Consider the following 19,461-nt stretch of genomic DNA (forward strand, 5'->3'; position numbering starts at 1 on the left):
AATAAAGTTATTAAATATGAGTTATTTGAGTTGATTTCGTTAAAGATATTCTAGAAATAAATTATAAAATATAGAAGGAGATTAATTTATTTAATTTAAGTAATTTCAATATTATAGCAATAAATAGACTAACAATATCAAGAGATAATAAAATTAATCATTTATATAATTGATTTTGATGTTTTAAAATTTAAAATGTTAATATTGAAAAAATTAGAATTTCGCAAGAGAGTAAACAAGTACAATTCGATAATTTTAATTATTTTAGTTTTTACTATTTTTCACTTTAATCTTTAATTTTTATCCAGATCAATACTTAATTTTTTTTGTGATAAAAATGAAAGCGGCCTAGAAATTGGTCTACTAAAATGAAAGCGTGAATATAATGTGACGTATATAGTCAACCGTTGTAAGTGATTTAATATTTGAATAACTAAAATGAAAACGCCTTAAAAGATGGATGATAAAACTATAAAAAGTTCATTTTAGGTGACCAAAATAAAAGCACTACAAAATTTGAATAATTAACTAAATAATTTAGCCAGTATTTAATTAATCATATTAATGTAACAGATTTTTTACCCATATCATATTTATACTTTAATATATAATTTATGTTTTGTTTTGATTTAATTTGTATTTAAGTTACTTTTATCTATTTTGTTGGCTGGGAAAGAAATTTAGTTCAATTTTTCAAAATCAAAATCAAAGTTTGAATTTTGGGGTTTGAGTCTAAAAAGCAAGCTATCACTATAATGCTGACAAATATTTTGTTGAATTGGATATATATAATTTTATAAAACTATCACAAGTAACATGTACAGCAGTCAGGTCTAGAAAGCACAAAAAGTAAAACAATTTAAAATAAGCGAAAATTTTTGGGTGTGGTTAAAAAGCACACACAAATATTTAAATTTTACTAAAATTTGGATTTGGTACTGCTAACCATGACTGCCCATGATCTATAAAGGAAATGAGGAGCTTTAAATGAAACTTTTAATTTAGTAATTATTTTATAATATTTTAAAGTTAAGTGGTTAAAATATAAATTTATTAATATTTTAGTGATTTCAATCTAAATTTATCTTAAAAATATTTATAAATTTGAGAAAACTATATTTCTAATCACTCAACTATTATAAGTTTTTTATTACTCAATTATGAAAAATTACAAAATAATTATCTAATACTTAATTTTTTTCTTTTTGATCACTATTCTTTAAATAGACGATGAAAAGATAAAGTCACAACTTTTAAAATTAACATAATAACAACTTTAACCATAAATATTTATCCATTGTGTAATTTGATCCTTTTCTTAATTTTACTTTTTTTTGTGCTATTTTCACCTAAAAACTAAAAAATAAATCTATCAACTAAGTTTGATTGAAAATATACCAAAACTAGAAACACCCAAAATTCAATATAATAATTTTAATATTTTCTTATTATTTTAAATTAACTCTTAATGTTACAAATAAAAATAAAGCTGCAAAAAAAAGTAAACAATGTGTAAATGTTAAGGGTTATTTTTTTAAAAACAAGACTAAATTGATATAATGTATAAATGTTAAAGGTTAAAGTTGTTATTATACTAATTTAAAAGTTACTAAGTTATCTTCACGTTGATAATTTAACAGCTAGTGACAAAAACTAAAATTTAAATATTTAGGTTACTATTTTATAATTAGGTGATAAAAATTACTAATAATTAAGCAACTTACCATATTCTTTACCTTATAAATTTTTTCAAATCTGATATTCACATTAAATATTTTTATATTATTTATTTTTAACATAATTATTTTTATAATTGTTTTTTATTAGCTTAAAACAATTATTTAAATCAAACAAAGCAATTACCAAATTGCAATGGCTACCATTTTAATCAACGAGTTCGGCTAACATGTTAAAATTGTTCAAAATTTTCGCCATTTGAATTCAACAATTATTTATTTTACCAAATTCAGAATTCTTTTAATAAAAAAAAAGATATGGTCAATTATATTTCGAAGGGAATATTTTACAATAAATTATAATGGAAAAAAAAAATACATTTTATACTTAAATGATTGAAGAATTTATTACATTTGAGTTTTTCTTCAACCGAAGTCAAAGTTGTGACCTTAAAGGCTTGAAATGTCAGTTTAGATTTTCATTTCTTTAAAACTTGCGGATCAGTTTCTCACAAGCAGCTCACAAAGTCCATGCATCCATCAATCCATTCAACATACTTACATGAAGATCTGACATACCCATCCCATGATTTTGTGAATTTCGGAATGCCTCTTTTCTTCATCGCCTCAGCCACTGCTACAAAATTTTTTTAGGGGCTTATCGATCTTCAGGCTTAGTGGACCTTTTTCTTTAGTTAACCACAGCAAAAGTTAGTTTTTTTTTTTAGAAAAAAATTGTTCTCATATTTACTCTTGAATCTCGCGGCTCCTTCGGCAATTCCTAGATTCACTGATTATTTTAGGGTTTACAGATCTATTCAACTACTCTGCTTAATCTTTCCTCTCATTCACCATGTTCTGGCAGCTCACAGCTCTATCCGCCTCTTCTCCCGTGAGTAATTTCATTTTTGTGCTACTTAATTAATTGTATTTTAATTATTGATTTCTGTAATCCTTACTCGAAACTTTGATTTTTTTATTTTATTTTATCCTTTCCTTCGGTATTAATTTATTCCAGGTAATGAACTTGTTAATTTTTCATTAGGCTCAAATTAATTATTTTCTCTCAGCTTTCTTAATTTGGAATCTACTATGTTTTCGTTAATGACGTATCAAAGTAATTTCAGTGACTTAGATTTGTCAGCATTGTTTTCGTTGGAAAATTAATTGTTCAATTCTATGAATTCGTTTTGATTTTTATGCTAGTTTTGGAAGTAGGAAGTGGCCGGTTCTTTTTATTCGAAGCTGAAGTATCTTATTTGTGATAACTGCTATTGATCCTATTTCGCAGAAATCTTTTAAGCTATGTTGATATGGTGTAGTTGGTTTCTAGGTTGATGTTTGGCCACTGTTTCCGGTATTGTTGACTGATTTATTAAATTTGTGTTTACAAGGATTATGGTACTTTCATTGACTGTGATATAATTTTGTAGGTGGATTCAATATTAGACAAGGAAAACTTTACTTTGGAAGAGCTTCTTGATGAGGAAGAAATAATCCAAGAGTGCAAAGCTTTGAATAGTCGACTCATCAATTTGTAATTTTGTCATTACATTATATTAAGCTTTTCCTTTTTTTCCCTTTTTTTTTTCTAGTCTGGTGCAATTGGTTGTACTTCAAAGTTTAAAGTTGATTTTCTGTAACTAAAATGGCTCAGTGTTTCTATAATCTGATTGAGAGTTACTCTTGTTTGATGCTCATCATGTATTGATATTTTTAAGTGCAGTCTACGAGATAGAGCCCAAGTTGAGCAGTTGTTGCAATATATTGTCGAAGAACCACCAGAGGATGCTGACAACAAACGTTCCTTCAAGTATGTCATTTTCATAAAATCAGGAGCTAGTCATTTTCATAAAATCAGGAACTAGACTTCTTTCTGGTTCCTTGTAACCTTTCTGATATTAATTATTCACTTTCCTGATGATTTATTAATTATATATCTAGGTTTCCATTCATTGCCTGTGAGATATTTACATGTGAGATTGATGTCATTTTGAGGACTTTAGCTGAGGAGGAAGAGGTATTAGTTTCATTTTCAATCATATGATCATGCATATTTAATTATTGAAATAGTTGTCATATTTGTTTCATATGGTTTTCCGTATGATGTAGTTGATGAACTTACTTTTCTCCTTCTTGGAACCGAACCGCCTTCATAGTGCATTGCTAGCTGGTTATTTCAGTAAGGTGTGCTGGTTCACGTTCTGATAAGTTTTTCTGTGCTGTTTTTTGTTATGTTTTCTTTGGATCCCCCTTTTTATTATCAACAGTTGACTGGTTTCATTTGCATGGCTATTTTAGGTTGTTGTATGCCTTATGCTACGGAAGACTGTTCCACTTATGAACTACGTTCAAGTAAGTAAGCTGTATTACATTCTTAGACTTCCTGCATATCTGTTCATATATGTCTTTGTGTTGTTGGATGATGTGTTAAATAACCTGCAAATCTGGATAACGAGTGTAGTTCAGACTGGGTATGTGAGTCTGCCCTTCATTCTTCCTTGGTTGAATTATTTGACATGGGCATGCATACTGCACTTAGAAAAGTTCTCACCTGCAAGTTTGTTAATCCTACTGAATTAGTTGTGTAATTTATTCCGTGGATTATAAGCCTTTTTCATCTGGTCAGTTTGTTATCTGTGCAGTACATGTAAAACCCCACAAGACTAGTGGCTTGCATGACAAAATTGGGTTTGTCAGTGGTTTATGATCTATGAACTACAAAGTATGGATTTGTTTATTTATTCATATGAATTTACTGAGATGGACTATTAGCAGGTGCATCAAGATGTGTTCTGCCAACTGGTTGATTTGATAGGAATCACATCCATCATGGAGGTACTATAGATTTTCTTTTCATTGTTTTATTGCAATAATGGATTTAAATGGTTTGGAATTTAATATGTTTGGGTTGAACATTGATATGAGATGTACCTTTTCACAGGTTTTGGTTCGGTTAGTAGCTGCTGATGATCATGTATATCCAAATTTTTCGGATGTAATGCAATGGTTAGCTGATAGCAATTTGCTGGAAATGATTGTGGATAAATTGAGTCCATCAGTAAGTGAGAAAGTTTAGTTTTATTCTTTTTATGACATAATCCTGTACTAATATTTGCATGGCATAGCATGCTTTGTAATGAGTGTCAGACCTGTTTTTTATGATAACCAGTGTGCTCCTGAAGTTCATGCTAATGCGGCAGAAACATTATGTGCAATAACTCGGAATGTGCCATCAGCATTAGCCACAAAACTCTCTAGTCCAAGGTTTGTGAGATCTACTTCCTTCCTGTCTCCTTGCTACCTGCATCACCATTTCGATTCTCTATTGTTTATGTGATTTGACATGTAATTTTGAATATGCTCATGAACAGCTTTGTTGCAAGGATATTTGGTCATGCATTGGAAGATTCACATTCCAAATCTGGCCTTGTAAACTCACTCTCAGTTTGCATCTCATTGTTGGATCCAAAAAGATCAGCAATTAATTCTTCCTTGATGTATTCTTTCCGAAATCAACTTATGTATGAGCCTCCAATCCCTGTAAATTCAGAGACTATCAATGCAACGCTGCCTCAGCTTGGTGAGTGGATTTCCTTCGCTGCAAGTTGTATGTGATAGTTTTCAAATATCTTAGGTGCATTTAATGTGCAATTTAGCCATGGTGATCAAGGCTGCTTGTTTTGTGCAGGTGACTTGCTCATGCTTTTGAGTGTGTCATCTGACGAGAAAATTTTGCCTACCACGTATGGAGAATTGAGGCCACCTCTCGGGAAGCATCGTCTAAAGGTTCGTTTATATTCTTGTTATAAATTTTATGAGCCAACCAACATGGAATACTCGAAGCCTGTTTGACTTATTTGGTGTTTTTGCACAATATCAGATTTTGTGTGGCCTTGCCTGAATGTTTATCGGGTTATTTTTGCATTATTTTTCTATTTATTTCAGATTGTGGAGTTCATTGCGGTGCTGTTGAGAACTGGAAATGAAGCTGCACAGAATGAATTGGTCAACTCAGGAGCTATTCGACGAGTTCTTGATCTTTTCTTTGAGTAAGCTCATGCTTAGAACTGTCATCTTGATTAAAGTGAAAGCATTTAATTGCAAGTTTGAATTTAGAAGAATGTACTTTGTTGGATCATTTTGTTAGCTGGCTAACATTCATTCTCCTTATTTGAAATTATGCAGGTACCCATACAACAATGCGTTACACCATCATGTGGAGAGTATAATATTATCTTGTTTGGAAAGCAAGAATGATGCTATAGTTGATCATCTTCTTCAAGAATGTGATTTGATTGGGAAATTTCTCCAAACTGACAAACATCAAATTCTTTCCAGTAACAGTAATCAGGTAGATGTTAATCATGTTGCTATTATTCTATTCAGCTAACAGGCATTATAACTAGTTTAATCAGAAGCCGTTTCGAATGCTACCTGATTAAGCAGTTGGCCTAATCCTTTTTTTGGTCAAACAGCCAACTTTAGTTGCTGCTGGAAAACGTGCAACACGGGTTGGGAACATTGGGCACATTACACGTATTTCAAATAAACTTGTACAGTTGGGATGCAGCAACAGCTGCATTCAGGCATGTCTACAGGTATGGAATTTGCTGTGTTAATGTTGTATGAGTGCTCAAGATCTTATGGCCAGTGGGTGCATTTTTTTATTTAATTAACTTTTGTTATAAATAAAATTGGGGTATGAACCTGTTTATGCTGTCTGATAGATCTTAGTTAAGTTCATGACAATTAGTTGTGTTATTTGGCACATTGGTGGTATCTTTCATTGGCTGGACTTGCATGGTTGGATATGTATGTTGGATTAGGCAATTTTATTGGGTTCTTTATCACTTATTTTTTGTGGATTTGCTGACACAAGTTCATACATTCTGTACAGGAAAATAGTGAATGGAATGAATGGCAAGCTAAGGTTCTGCAAGAGCGTAATGCAGTTGAAAATGTTTATAGATGGGCTTGTGGGTATGCTCTTGCTTCACTTCTGATATGCATTGCAGCCAGATGAGTAGGATACATGATTGAAGGTCAATTATCTCTAGATTCTATATGTGCTTGATATGGCATTTGTGAGCACGCTCGCACTCATGGACTCTGGTTAATGGCAGATTTGTAGCTTATAATGACATAAATTTGACTTATAGTTCTCTCTTTTAAATTATCTATGGCTTTTTAAAGCATTATTGCTGTTTGCAGAAACTGTATCGGTGCAGAGCTAACAGAATAGTCTTTTAAAGAGTCTCATATATTTTCCCTTCTCATGTGCAGCCGCCCAACATCATTGCAAGACAGAACGAGGGATAGTGTTGAAGATGATCTTCATGATAGAGATTATGATGTTGCAGCTTTAGCAAATAACCTAAGCCAGGCTTTCAGATACAGAATGCATGGGAATGATGATATTGAAGTATGTAGTTTGGCTTCTATAACAGTCTATTAATTCCACATGTTTTCTCTACTTATTGTTTTTATTTAACTGCTTTCAGGAGCAAGGTGCTCTTGATCGAGATGATGAGGTCAGAGACTGAATTCTTTTAATTAATTGGAAATTGATTCTCTATGTTTGCTTATAAGGCCAATAAGTCGTTTTTCCAATGGCTTCTCTATTTGCCTGTTAAGACACTGATGATAATATAAGCTAGGGTAGATGTTAAGATCAGCATGAGTGATGGAGAACCAAACAAATAGGAAAAAATTTTCTTCAGTTTTTGGCATCAAATCAATAGTTAATTTATGTTATCAATTTGCAGGATGTATACTTTGATGATGAATCTGCTGAGGTGGTCATATCATCCTTGAGGCTTGGTGATGAACAAGGAAGGTGAGTTTTCTTGTCATTACTCAATAGTAATGGAGTAATTGGTTGATGAGGTTCATTTTGGACCAGCCGATGGGTAATGTTGTGGAAGACCATCCTATTGCCTTAGCTTTCATATCAGCACAGTTTATATTGTTTTGTTAAAGCAGCCATATTAATGGAGATTACAACCCATGTTTAATGAGCAGCCTGTTCACAAATTCCAACTGGTTTGCATTCCAAGATGACAGAACCGGTAATGCACCTGCAACCACGTCGCCCACAGATGTGATGACTCAGATGAACTTGAATGGCACTGCAAATGGTGGTAACAGCAGTAGTGATGATGAAGTGGTAGTTGGAGAGGAAGATGAGTTGAATGAAAACAGCCAGTCAGTGAATAGCACATCTACTTCAGATGTGATGAATGAATTTAACAATTTTATGAGCGATGGAGACTTGAGTCCACAAGGGGAGAAAGCCAATGCTACTCAAGATATGGGATTCTTCAGGTTTGAGACAACAGAAAACGAGTTGTTTGGAGACAGGTCTTTACCTGAGTGGGTGAGATGGGGAGAATATCCAGACTTGCAAGTAGGTGGTTCAAGCAAGAATCCGTTTCTTGATGATGACAGCTCAGATGTCAACCTACCCAGCCAAACTGAGACAATGGTAACTGATGTTGGCGCCCCCTTAAATGGGGAATCTGTACTTCCAAGTGGTTCCTCAGATTCCATGGATTTAAGTGAAGGATCAGAGGGCAGTGATACAAATCAGAAATCTCCACCATCGGTGCCCTCTTTGTTTGAAGAGGATGTTGAATTTGTAGGTGTGGAATTAGAAGGTACAGAGAAGGCAATGGAACAAGCATTAAAAGAAGGGATAGTTGGGGAAGCAGGGCCGTTGAAGAGGAGCAGTGTTCCAAAGGTACCGGAAAAGGAGAATCCTGATAATGATGGAGCTGGAATGAAGGAGTTTAATGATTCAAACTATTGGAGGGTTGATCAAGAGGTTTCTGTTTCAGAATAATGCTTGGATGAAAGATGTTTTCAGCTGAACCTGAAAGTTGGACTTGAATCTCGGACCCAGAATCGAAGATTTGGTTGGTGAGGAGGGCTGAAGCTGTAAAGCATACTTCATATGTACATTATAATTTTGTTTCCACGTGGTATGGTAATGATTAGTACTGTTCATTAGTTATTGCTGCTGCTGCCGTCGTTGTTATTATTATTCAAGGTTTTGTTTCTTTCTTCCTGTTAGTCTGATTTTCAAGGGTTTAGGGTTCCCTGTCACGTCAAATTTTTAAACTTAATTAATTTCAATGGCTGGAATAACTCCGCAGTTGTCCAAATCGTTGGTTTTTTTTCTTCTTTAATGTTGGCATTCTTTGCTTTGCAGTTTGATTGTTTGTATCTGTAATAGACAGGGAGGGTCGGATCATGTACGTGTTGGATATAATATGAACATCGGTTGCAAAACCCAAGTATGAAGATGCCACCTAAGTGGCATGTTTTAACAGCCCATGGTATTTTGTTGCTCTCATCAGTCTATTCATGTTACCAAAGAATATACAATTCCAGAAGTTCCGTGTAAGGTAAACCTGGCTGTATGAGCATTACTCAAACCTTCATTGCTTGTTTGAATAATGAGATACCAACTATCTCTTTTCTTGCTCTTAATCATGATCGTAGTCGTGTATTTTGACTATCACAATGTCCATTAAGTGATTAATGTTCTTTTTCATTTATTTCAAAGGCTTTTCCCTGTTTCATCGACCTCCAAAATTATGTATGTATGTTTATACCCCCAGTCAGTTGTCGTTGGTCCGTCCTTTTCTTGAATGGTAGATGTCACGCAAACCTTACCTTATTGTATTTTTAGGATGAGGTATTCTCTTACTATTTTAATTTGAATTTTGTTAACCAGTTCCTTAAACTTACCTTTTAATATATTAAAATTAGTTTCATGAATACCTTTATCATTAATTGGTCACACGTATCTTCCACTACAAATTAAAGATATTCTTTGTTTTTGAAAGGAAATTACAGATATTCTTAATGGTAGTGGCTTTTAACAATTATGTCTCTTTTTAATCCTTTTAATCTAAAAATCATAAGATTTTGGCAACGCCAAACTAATCCTTTCAAATTCTATCATCACCCATTCCTATCAATATAGTATTGTTTTCTAATCTGTTTAAGATATTCTAATTTTCTAATTAAAATTAAAAGAAGTTATATATAGTAATAATTGGCTTAATTATGATATGATCATTGAACTGCATTTGCTTTAGTTAAAATAGATAAAAATTATCATAGCAATTAAGTGAGATGGTAAGAGTCTCTCTTACTTTAATAAGTAGTTGAGAGTTTGATCCTCGCCTTAGGTATGGGGCAATTTTAATATTCGTAGTCGGTGTTTACCCCTTAGTGAGTCTACAAACGTGGAGGATTAATCACTTGACTTGCTCTAGTGAATATATTAGCAAACAAAAAAAAAAAAAAAAAAAAAAAAAGAAATGATAATTGAGGTACTAAAGTATGAAGAAGATTAAGTACTAAAGTGAAAAATAATTTATAAATCAAATCGTGCGTTTTATATATAGTTTTAGTAGAATAATAAATTGACGAGATTATTAAAAATTTAATAGTAATATGATAATCTAACTGACAATTGACATGTAATTTGTAAAAATTCATAAAATAACTTCAACAACGAATTATATGTGAAAAGTCTTGTAGGTTACAACTTTAATGCTATTAAGATTTTAGTAGTTGAGTTTAATCAATTTTACATATTAAAATTTAAAAGCTTAATTGATTATGCATATTAATGTTTTATTTTAATGATTAAAGCTGAAATTGTTTTTAAGGCGAATGTGTCAAAAAAAAGTTAAAACGTATGAGACTAAAAATTTACTACCATGTTTTCACCAAAAAAAAATATGTTTTTTACTATCATGCTAATATAAGTAAGAGCGTTGAAAATATCACGAGAAGTTAAAATCTCAGCATATTTGTAATCTGTTCTTTTTTTAGACTGTGATCTTGATGAGATGAGATAATGATATAGTCTCTTTCCTATTTGAAGTTAAAACAGAGGAAATCACGATCCTACATCATTGACTGTGAAATCAATCTCAGCCGCACCACATTTAGAAAATTACGTTTTTCACCTTCCATAATGACAAAAACACTAAAATGAACCGCACGGACGGGGATTTAACGCCACGTCATCATATCTCTGTCGTTTACATGCATGCTTGTTTATGAGAACGACCCTTTTTCTCCTTTTTAATGAAATTGATGAATTGTTTATTTAAATACACTTCAAAATAATTACTATAGAAAAAACAAAATAATTTTTTAATACTTTAAAAATGAAATTTCATAATATGAATACTTTTAACACACTTGTACTGATAAATACTAGTATTCACAGTTTTTTCACGTCTGTTATAGGTGAAGAATGAAAGAAAAAAGGAAGAAGCTGGTTTTATCTCAGAAGGGGTTATTTTGATTTGCATTAAGAAACAGAAATCCTTAACAGTTGAAGTTTGAATTGATGGATTCATAACCATCATCAACATAAACTCATAAAAAACATTCAGCAAATTCTAAGTCATAAATCTTCCTTTTGAACACAAATATTTGACTAAGAAACTTCTTACAGACATCCCCCCTTAGAGGAACTAAAAACACTCTTTCATGGTGTTGTGCAATTTCTAGAGCGATCATCATCCATGTTTTTCTCAAATACTGGTGTTCTGAATCATGCAAATATGCTCAAGGGACCTCTCTTGTTTGGCCCTTCTAGTCTGTTTTCGGCAGTTCGAATACCTGTGAGCCATGACCTGGGAAAATATGTTATCAGGATCGTCAAGAACAAGTTGAGTTACAAGCTTGTATTCAACTCGAAACTCATTGGAGGAAAAGGAAACGGAGCATTGAGAAAGTTTTAACTCACCTTCCATCGGCATCATTGCGTGAATCCATCCTTATGTTCAATCTTTTGACCGTCTTCATAAAAGTACTACGGTACCAATAAGAAGGAAGTTTTGAAGATTTAAAATTCGTTAATTTCATACTAGCAAAGACCAAAAGACAGAAAAAGATAAACGAGGTTTTTCGAGTTGATACCTGAATGGTTCATCTCCAGTTTGTTTGACAGCACCTGTTGCATCTCGATACAAGACATGGCCCAACATCTCTGATCTTTCTCTTCCAAACATGTTAGCCAACCTCCTGTATAGCTCTTCATAAGAACCGAGAACTGTGAGGTCAAGAGTTCGTCCCACATCCTCAGATTCCAAGAATACCTTGCAATGACCAGTGGCTGAGCCAGGTTCTGGGGTTTGATAGTCCTGCCGCCACAATAATCTGGTAGTAAATGACTTCTCTGGAGACAATTGATTCTCAAGAGCAGATCCTGAACCATTGGAAGAATCTTTTCTTTTGTCTTCATTCTTGACCGAAGTTTTTACTCCAGTTGAACAGCTATGAGAAAGCTGCTGCTCAGTAAGTATCGGCTGACCAAAGAGTAAAAACTGGTGTCTCTTTCCGTTTTCAGATTTCTTTTTTGGACTAGAATTCCCTACTGTTAATAAGCACGATAGATTATCATCGTTACTGTCTGTGTGCTTTGTCATTGAGATGCCATTGGGAACTCGAGGTTGTGGATCAAACAGCTGGAAGCCAGACGGAAACAGTCCAGACTTCAGTTTATTAAGATGAGGATCTGATGAAGATAATCTGAATTGAGCATGCCTGGCTCCCTGTATGCCTGCAGGAGCATTATCAGATAAACAACGTAAGGGGTTGCTTGACCTGAGGGGATGACCGGAAAACGGTGGCATCGGAAATTGTTCGACAAGGGGGAAATCGAGGTGCTCAGGAAGCCTCAACTTCTTTCTGGGGGTCACTGTTGAGAAGGGTGACAGGTGGACGGGAAGCATGTTCGGTACCAATTCAACCAACCAGGGACTCACGCGTTCAACATTTTGCAGCAAATCTGGTTCATCCCATGTTACCTGCAATAGTGATTATAAATTAAGTGCAGGCTGCTAAAAGCCAAACGGAAACACGGCCCTTGTACAGAAAAATTAACTAAGCTGCATCAGATTCCTGTTTTAACGAGCATTTCATTTTATATAATGAAAGCACAAATCAAACTATTTTCATCCAAAACGAAAAAATATAGTCACAATTTAACACATGTTGATATCTTTGTCAGAAAACAGATTACAATTGTCCTGAAATTAATTCAGCAAATGCACCAGAATCCAGAAACAACCAAATTGCAAATAATATTCAGGAGAAATCAATTAAATGGAGAAAAATGAAAAAAGAAGAAGATAGAGTAGCATTTTTGTTGTAACGATACATGAATCACTGACAATCGTGTTAGCAAGTGAGTCCCGCAATGGTGAAGCAAGACATACACTTGACTTGCCTAATAAGTAAGGAAAGGATTAAATTGGCCTTCATGACATGACCATAATCCAGGAAATAACATACCAGAAACAGAGTATTTATGGTCACATAATGTCTGCAACTAATCGACTGAATCCGTCAGAAGTAATGCAAGAGAATAAAGATGAGAGAGCTGATATAGCAAAGCTTGAAAAGGACCCGCAAAAGTTGGAAATATAATACACCAACCGTCATTATAGTTCTGCAAGCAAGAGCTAATGCTAATCTGTACTTCAATAACGCCTATATTTAATTCACCTAGTCGATTCCAAAGACACGATTTACACTAAGGGATTCCTGAGTTAAAGGTACAAGATTCAACACCACCAAATAAACATGAACAGGGTTAAAGTACCTGAAGAAGGCGCCACGGGGAATTAGGCCAGCGAAGGGGGTCTGCAATATGAACAGAAGATACAGTCCCCATGAACCAACTAATCCTAGAACAATCCTCGGTCTCGAAAGCCATCTTGAACCTCATCAAAGAACACCAAGGAACCCTCATTGCCGCCCTTACTGCAGATGCCTTAACACAAAACTCCGGTGTGCTTGCTCTCGGATAGTAAACTATCTCAAAAGGCTGGCCATTAGCGGCAAGCGCCACTGCCTCCACAACAGCCTCTGCTCTCACTTTTCCCTTCCCTCTCGGACTCCGTTTTCGGGTTATCTTACTCTCATCCTCCTTCAAGAAACCTGAAAACCCTCCATAAGGACTAACGTAGTTTCCATTTCCAAGACCAGATTCAGCTCCAGTATCATTCCCACGCTTGGCCCGCCTTATCCCAACACAAAGCTCACCGTTTTCGGCTCTCAAGAACACAATGGAGTCCCCAGCAACAAGTTTCTTATGGTTAACGAAACTACTCCAGCCAGTAGTCAATAAATGTCTCCTAGGGGTTCCCCTATAGATATGCCTAAACTTCCAAATCTCACCATGAACATCCCTGGCAATCACAGTTTGAACCGGAGGATCGGCAGTGTAATCCAGTCTCGGAAATATGGTTTCAGCACAATATCTGGGAACCGAAAAACCACCTCCGTTGTTTGCATCGGATTGAGTCAATGTCTTAGCAAAAGAAGCAGGCTTTTCCACATTATCAGACCCACCACCGAAAACGGCATCGTTCTCGAGATCAGGCTCAGTGTTGGGCAATGGTACAAGCATGATCTTGGCATACACTTCATCGGTTTCAGCATCAGCCAAGAATTTGACAGAAGCCACCCGGCAAAGAAGTAGAGCCGGGATTGGAGGAGAAGATGAAAAATCGACCGGATATAAAGAGTGTTCGGCATGGCCTTGAGGAAAGTAGAAGACTTTGGAGTTCACTGGTGGAATTTGAACCATGGATCCAGCACAGGCATGCCATAGCTGAGGATCCAAGCTCTTTTCTGCCTCTTTTCTCATTTCTTTCTTTCAAGTTGGGGTTTAGGTTTTAGGGACAAACAACTCAGGGATTGGTTATTAAATTCAAGATTGAGAAACATGAACTGGGAAGTGAAAACCAGTTCATTAAATTTTAGGACATCAATTAAAAACCTCTCTCACCCTTTTATTAAAACACCCCCCAAAAAAAGAAGACACCCTTTTAATGCAAAGCTTCCTTTCCTTTTTCTCTCTCATCTTTGCATGACGATCAAATAGTATTAAGAAAAAGACAAGCGAAGGAGACAGAACATTTTTGCAGGCTTTTCAAACCAACGGGGTTTGGTTTAATTGTAGAGAGAGAAAAAGATTGAAAAGAACATTGATCCCTTATCAGAAATCAGGTATGGAGACAACCACCATAATATATTTATATCCAAAACTCCAAAGTCCAAACTCAAAGCTTCCTCTCTCTTTTTTTCTTTTTTTTTTCTCTCTCTCTATGAAGACCCGATTGTTTGTGGAATCTTTTGAACCTTTTAAAGATCTTTAAACCGAACTCTCTCTAGACAACAGGAACAGAACAAACAAAGAAGAGATCCCAGATCAAACAAAAAAGGTTAAAATTTTTAGAAAATAGATTATGGGGCTAAAATATCATGAGATGACATAAAAGGAAAAGTGAATAAAAATGAATATCGCCGCGACAGAATATGGCGTAAAAGAGAGAAGAAAATTCGTCTGTTGTCACCGTACAGTAATCTGAAACAAACCTAAGAGAGACCGCTAGAAGTCGGTTACCTATAGTTAATTTTCCTGATAAACTAAACTGTAGTTTAAACGATAGTTAACTTAGCTAATTGGATTGGATTGGAACTGGACTGACTGACTTGGTTCTGTTTTCTCAGCATGTTTCCACTTTTCAGGCGCGTGATTCGACAATTTCTTCACCGAATCTGGCTGATGAGCAGCAACTTTTTTTGTTTTTGTGGGGGATTTTGCGATTTTTTGGTCGGAGGTTACGAGGAAAAAGTGGATGGTTACACACTAGTTACATGAGTGATAATATTTTACAGAATTTTTATAATATTTTTCAAATTATATAAATAAATGTGATTTTTTATTACTTTTTACAAAATATTAAAGGAAATGGTTACTGTTGAGACGGCATGGTAGTCCTGCGTGAGTAAGAAATGAGTTACTGTTTGTTGACTGAGTACGTAATTTTTTTATATTAAGAAAATTAGTGGCCATAATTTTCTTAGGCAAACAATTCTAAAACCAAAACGAAATCGTCACATGAAAGCAGTCCAAATAGCAAAGCAATTGGCTAAAACATAATCTTTTTCCTCTTAAATTTTCTATTATTGTTCCTTTTTCTCTCACAAAATAAAATCTTCTCATTTTTTCTTTTTTGGTTTCTCATAATAATAATAGACCTTATCGTTCTAAAGTCTGAATAGACAGACCGAGACCCAACATAGTTAAGGCTTGTAATGATCCACGTGGCAAGATTTGGGCCACTTTTGGGTTCTGGCCCAATTGGCCTATATTACATTTAGTTTCCTACTAGATTACAAAATATCTTAGACATGTATTCTGAAAAACAAGAAAAAAAAAGATTAGATTTAACAGTTACAAGAATAAATGAATGAGGTGAGAGACCTGATACTGTCAAACACAAACTTGTTAAACCTAACTTTTGAAAAATCAACCCTTCGATCATCCTCTACTTCACTAAGATATTTCCTGCCTGCCAAACATGTCAATCATCTAACATCCTACTTATTCCATCAATGTACACACTGAGAAACAAGGAACGACAGAAAAAGAAAATATATGTATATAAAAAAGACACAACAATGGAGAAGCTCACTCTACTAAGCTTTTTCTGAACTAATAGTGACCAATGCATCTGCAGCTGTTACCGGAATGACACTTTGGGTGGGATCGACGACAACGGCAACTTGGCTTTTTTTCTCATCTCTACCACCTTCTTATGAGAGTTGGAATGCATTGATGCAACGAACGTCGGACTAGCCGCAGGACGATACTCTGGAAAAAGGCGGCCAGACCGGTACCGAACACCACATGCATTACAAAGGGTCTTGGGTCCCATTGGCCCTTCTCTCCATTGTGGTGTTTCTGTAACTTCGCAGTGCGTACATTTCATAATAACAACAGGCTGTAGGTAAGGGGGTTTCTTGGTCTCATTGCAACCCGAAAGCAATGTCAGGTTCTTTTTCTTCTTCTGTCTCTTTTTGGCAGGTTTCTCAGTAGGATTGTTTTCTGATTCTGATTCAGAACCAACCACATAATTAGTTCCTCTGGAGGCAGAGGATGTGGAGGATATTGAAGGAAATATGAACTGCCGGTTAAAGGTAGATGCTGGTCTGCGCTTGCTTCGACCTCGCTTCTTCACCAGGAAACTTAGTTTGGGGTCAATAGGTGTGGGATTTGCAGCGGAGCAAGAGCTACTGCTTTCAAGCACGGATACTGGACTGGAAGTCTGGAACCAGGTCGAACCTTTCACATCAGTACAGTCGCTGCGTGGGGTAATGCTGGTAGTGCTTGAGAGCTGGTTTAGTTGTGAAGATCCATCACACTACAAAGGGGAAGAAGAATTTGGTAAAGAGTCAGATATGAGGTTAAGGAAGATTTAGCCTATCTTTCTCTGCAATAAAATAATGATAAGGCCAAAAAAGCCACTCAAAAGATTAGTTATTCATCTTTATGGCAGTTGTACGAGGGTTCAATTGAAAATAGTAACAGAAAGACAACCAACAATTGCATAAATTTCTTATAAAATTTAGCAGAAAAGGTACCACTCTGGTATTGAACATCAATCATATCACAATCAACAGCATTTTCAGGTGGTCCCATACACTTATTGGCATCGCAAACCAGGCACTGGTTGGGCCTACTTGCTTGCTTGGACCATACAGCTGTACCACTGTGCAACAGCATGTGGTGCACCAGTCCACATGATATGCCCATGTTTCTTATTGCAAAGCAGCACAAAATTTTTGCAGAGTACAACATTTGATTATAGTCTCAATCTCTTGAACCATAATCAATTGCCACATTAAATAACCTGCTTTAGCCAAGGCTCTGGCAGAGCATCCTTCACAGAATGTGCAACTGCACTCAGGGGCTGTGAAACACTGCATATCTTGGAAGCAAATTTACTTCCACCATAACATTGCTTTTTAATGAAGCATGAATGAAAGATCTTACAGTTGTTGACTCTGAAAAAAAAAAACTACGAAAGCTGCTCACATGCAGTCAACTAAGCAGTTGGTATGACAGCATGCACAAAGTAGATCATAAACTCTAGCCCAAACGTAATAGAGACCTCCACAAAATTAATCCATTAGAGGGTAAAATTTCAAGATAAAATCATGATATGCAAGGCACAGTTAAGTCCATGTCATGATTGATATTTTGAATGTTTCTTAGTAAAAAAGCTCCTTAAGTAGAAAAGGGTCATTACGAGCTCGTAAACTAGATTTTTTCAACAAATATTTTATACTTAAGTTACAAAAGAATCGATGCACTAATACTCGCGTTCACTTCAAAGACTTTCAACTCTAAAACACTTCTGAAAAACAAATTCAGGCCAATAGTAAATTAACAGCTGCACGCACATCAAATGGTATAGAAAGCGAAAACAAGTGTAACTCACAGAATCGGTAAGGTTTTGGGCCAAACTATCACTGAAGAAATCACCATAGAACCCGGAAGATAAGCTGGCCAAAACATTGGTAGGTGGCGGCTCTAAGTTTTCAAAATCACAATCCCAGTCTTCACCACCATCATTGTTCTCTTCCACGGGCAGCAGAAAATTATTTACGTCCTCTGTACTACCATTGCCATCAGGTCCTTCAACGTCTTCCAATGGCAAATCCAAATACTTTATAACGTCATCAAAGAAATCATCGTTGGTCCCAACCCCATTGTAGCCTTTGTCAAACCAAGATTTACTCATAATTTATCTTAGAATTTTTTATTCTCTATTTTTCTGCTCACAATATAGAAGAAAAAAAAAGTTAATTACTATTATACGATAATGTAAACGCGTTTAATTTAAGTAAAGAGTCATTATCTCATAAGGAAACGAGCTTATCTATCTAAAATTACGGGTTTATATCAATATATATGTTTTTTTTACAAAGCAGTAATATCTTCAGCAATAACTTCTGTATCGTATAAAATCTAAACAATTTTGAAGCAATTAAGTAAAGTAATATTTAGGCAATAATATTAATAATTGTTAATAAAGTTCCCTACCCTATTTAGGTGAAGCCCCTTTCTAAGTCGTCATTTTAGTATGAAAATTAACCAAAATAATAATAATAATAACACCAGTACTAACAGCTCAAAGAACTTTTTTTATATTACAAGAGCTTGTTTGGATACATGGAAAATGAAATGCAGCAAAAGAGAAAGTTGAACGTTAGTAAATGATAACAGATAGAAAAAGGTGGTATCATTTTCTGAGTAAACGAACAGAAAACGTAACTGAAATGCAGAAGAGAAAGTGAAAAATGCAAATAAACGCAAACAAATTTTTTCTAAGAAAAAACAAAAAAAGAAGCGGGAAAAAAATCAAAGAGAGAGCGAGAGAGAGAGGGGGACCTGGTTTGAAGAAGAAGGTTGAAGGCGAGTTCGTTGTTTCTTGTTTGGATCAGAGGAAAATGAGAAAGGAGGGAGGGATAGGGATTCCTTTGAATCTGTAGAACTTTTAGGGATTTTAGTGAAAAGAAGAGAGTAAAAGTTCATGTGAGAAGGCGCACATGGGAGGTGGCTGTGCGCCTACGGTTTTCCCTAGCCTTTTAAATTTAATCACAGCTCACTCCTCTCTCAATCTTCATCAAATGTTGGGAAAATGTTTGTACTATATTGTTAGTGTTAGCAAATAAAACCAAACGGTAGGGACTAGGGAGGGAGTAAATGATATTTTAAATTGTAAATTTGAAATGCCAGGGTGGGAGGGGGTTACACTTAATAATAGAGTTAAAATTTAATTAAAATGAAAATGATTTGGAGGGTGGGCAACTGGCAAGGTTTTAGATCTAAAATGGGTTTTAAATTATGTTAAAAGAAAAGATCGAAGAGATCACCGACGAGTTGGAG

The 19,461-nt window shown here is 34.9% G+C and overlaps 3 protein-coding genes across 4 annotated transcripts; 1 reads left to right on the plus strand and 2 right to left on the minus strand.

The window, feature by feature from the left end:
- Nucleotides 1-2,049: 2,049 nt before the first annotated feature.
- On the plus strand, nt 2,050-8,969 carry LOC108453372 (uncharacterized). Of its 2 annotated transcripts, none has more exons than XM_053028052.1 (20): nt 2,050-2,386; nt 2,489-2,568; nt 3,110-3,213; nt 3,403-3,489; nt 3,621-3,696; nt 3,789-3,863; nt 3,978-4,031; nt 4,455-4,514; nt 4,621-4,737; nt 4,849-4,943; nt 5,051-5,259; nt 5,368-5,465; nt 5,625-5,728; nt 5,865-6,030; nt 6,155-6,277; nt 6,577-6,659; nt 6,963-7,101; nt 7,181-7,210; nt 7,445-7,515; nt 7,701-8,969. In XM_053028052.1, the coding sequence occupies exons 2-20, from the start codon at nt 2,530-2,532 to the stop codon at nt 8,518-8,520; spliced, it is 2,550 nt and encodes an 849-aa protein (XP_052884012.1). In that variant the 5' UTR covers nt 2,050-2,386; nt 2,489-2,529; the 3' UTR covers nt 8,521-8,969. The 2 variants fall into 2 exon arrangements, with proteins under 2 accessions (XP_052884012.1, XP_017606926.1); XM_017751437.2 differs by having other exon boundaries at nt 2,056-2,386; nt 4,452-4,514.
- A 2,015-nt stretch (nt 8,970-10,984) lies between these two features.
- LOC108450182 (auxin response factor 10-like) lies at nt 10,985-15,396 on the minus strand. Its single transcript, XM_017747691.2, has 4 exons — nt 13,318-15,396; nt 11,631-12,520; nt 11,458-11,523; nt 10,985-11,344 (listed from the first exon to the last, which is right to left on the minus strand). The coding sequence occupies exons 1-4, from the start codon at nt 14,365-14,367 to the stop codon at nt 11,263-11,265; spliced, it is 2,088 nt and encodes a 695-aa protein (XP_017603180.1). The 5' UTR covers nt 14,368-15,396; the 3' UTR covers nt 10,985-11,262.
- Nucleotides 15,397-15,922: 526 nt separating this feature from the next.
- Nucleotides 15,923-19,326, minus strand: LOC108450221 (GATA transcription factor 11-like). The gene is made up of 3 exons (XM_017747745.2): nt 18,964-19,326; nt 18,011-18,346; nt 15,923-16,930 (listed from the first exon to the last, which is right to left on the minus strand). The coding sequence occupies exons 2-3, from the start codon at nt 18,311-18,313 to the stop codon at nt 16,250-16,252; spliced, it is 984 nt and encodes a 327-aa protein (XP_017603234.1). The 5' UTR covers nt 18,314-18,346; nt 18,964-19,326; the 3' UTR covers nt 15,923-16,249.
- Between the last annotated feature and the right edge of the window lie 135 nt (nt 19,327-19,461).

Source organism: Gossypium arboreum, chromosome 5 (assembly GCF_025698485.1).
Source record: "Gossypium arboreum isolate Shixiya-1 chromosome 5, ASM2569848v2, whole genome shotgun sequence".
Lineage (NCBI taxonomy): Eukaryota > Viridiplantae > Streptophyta > Magnoliopsida > Malvales > Malvaceae > Gossypium > Gossypium arboreum.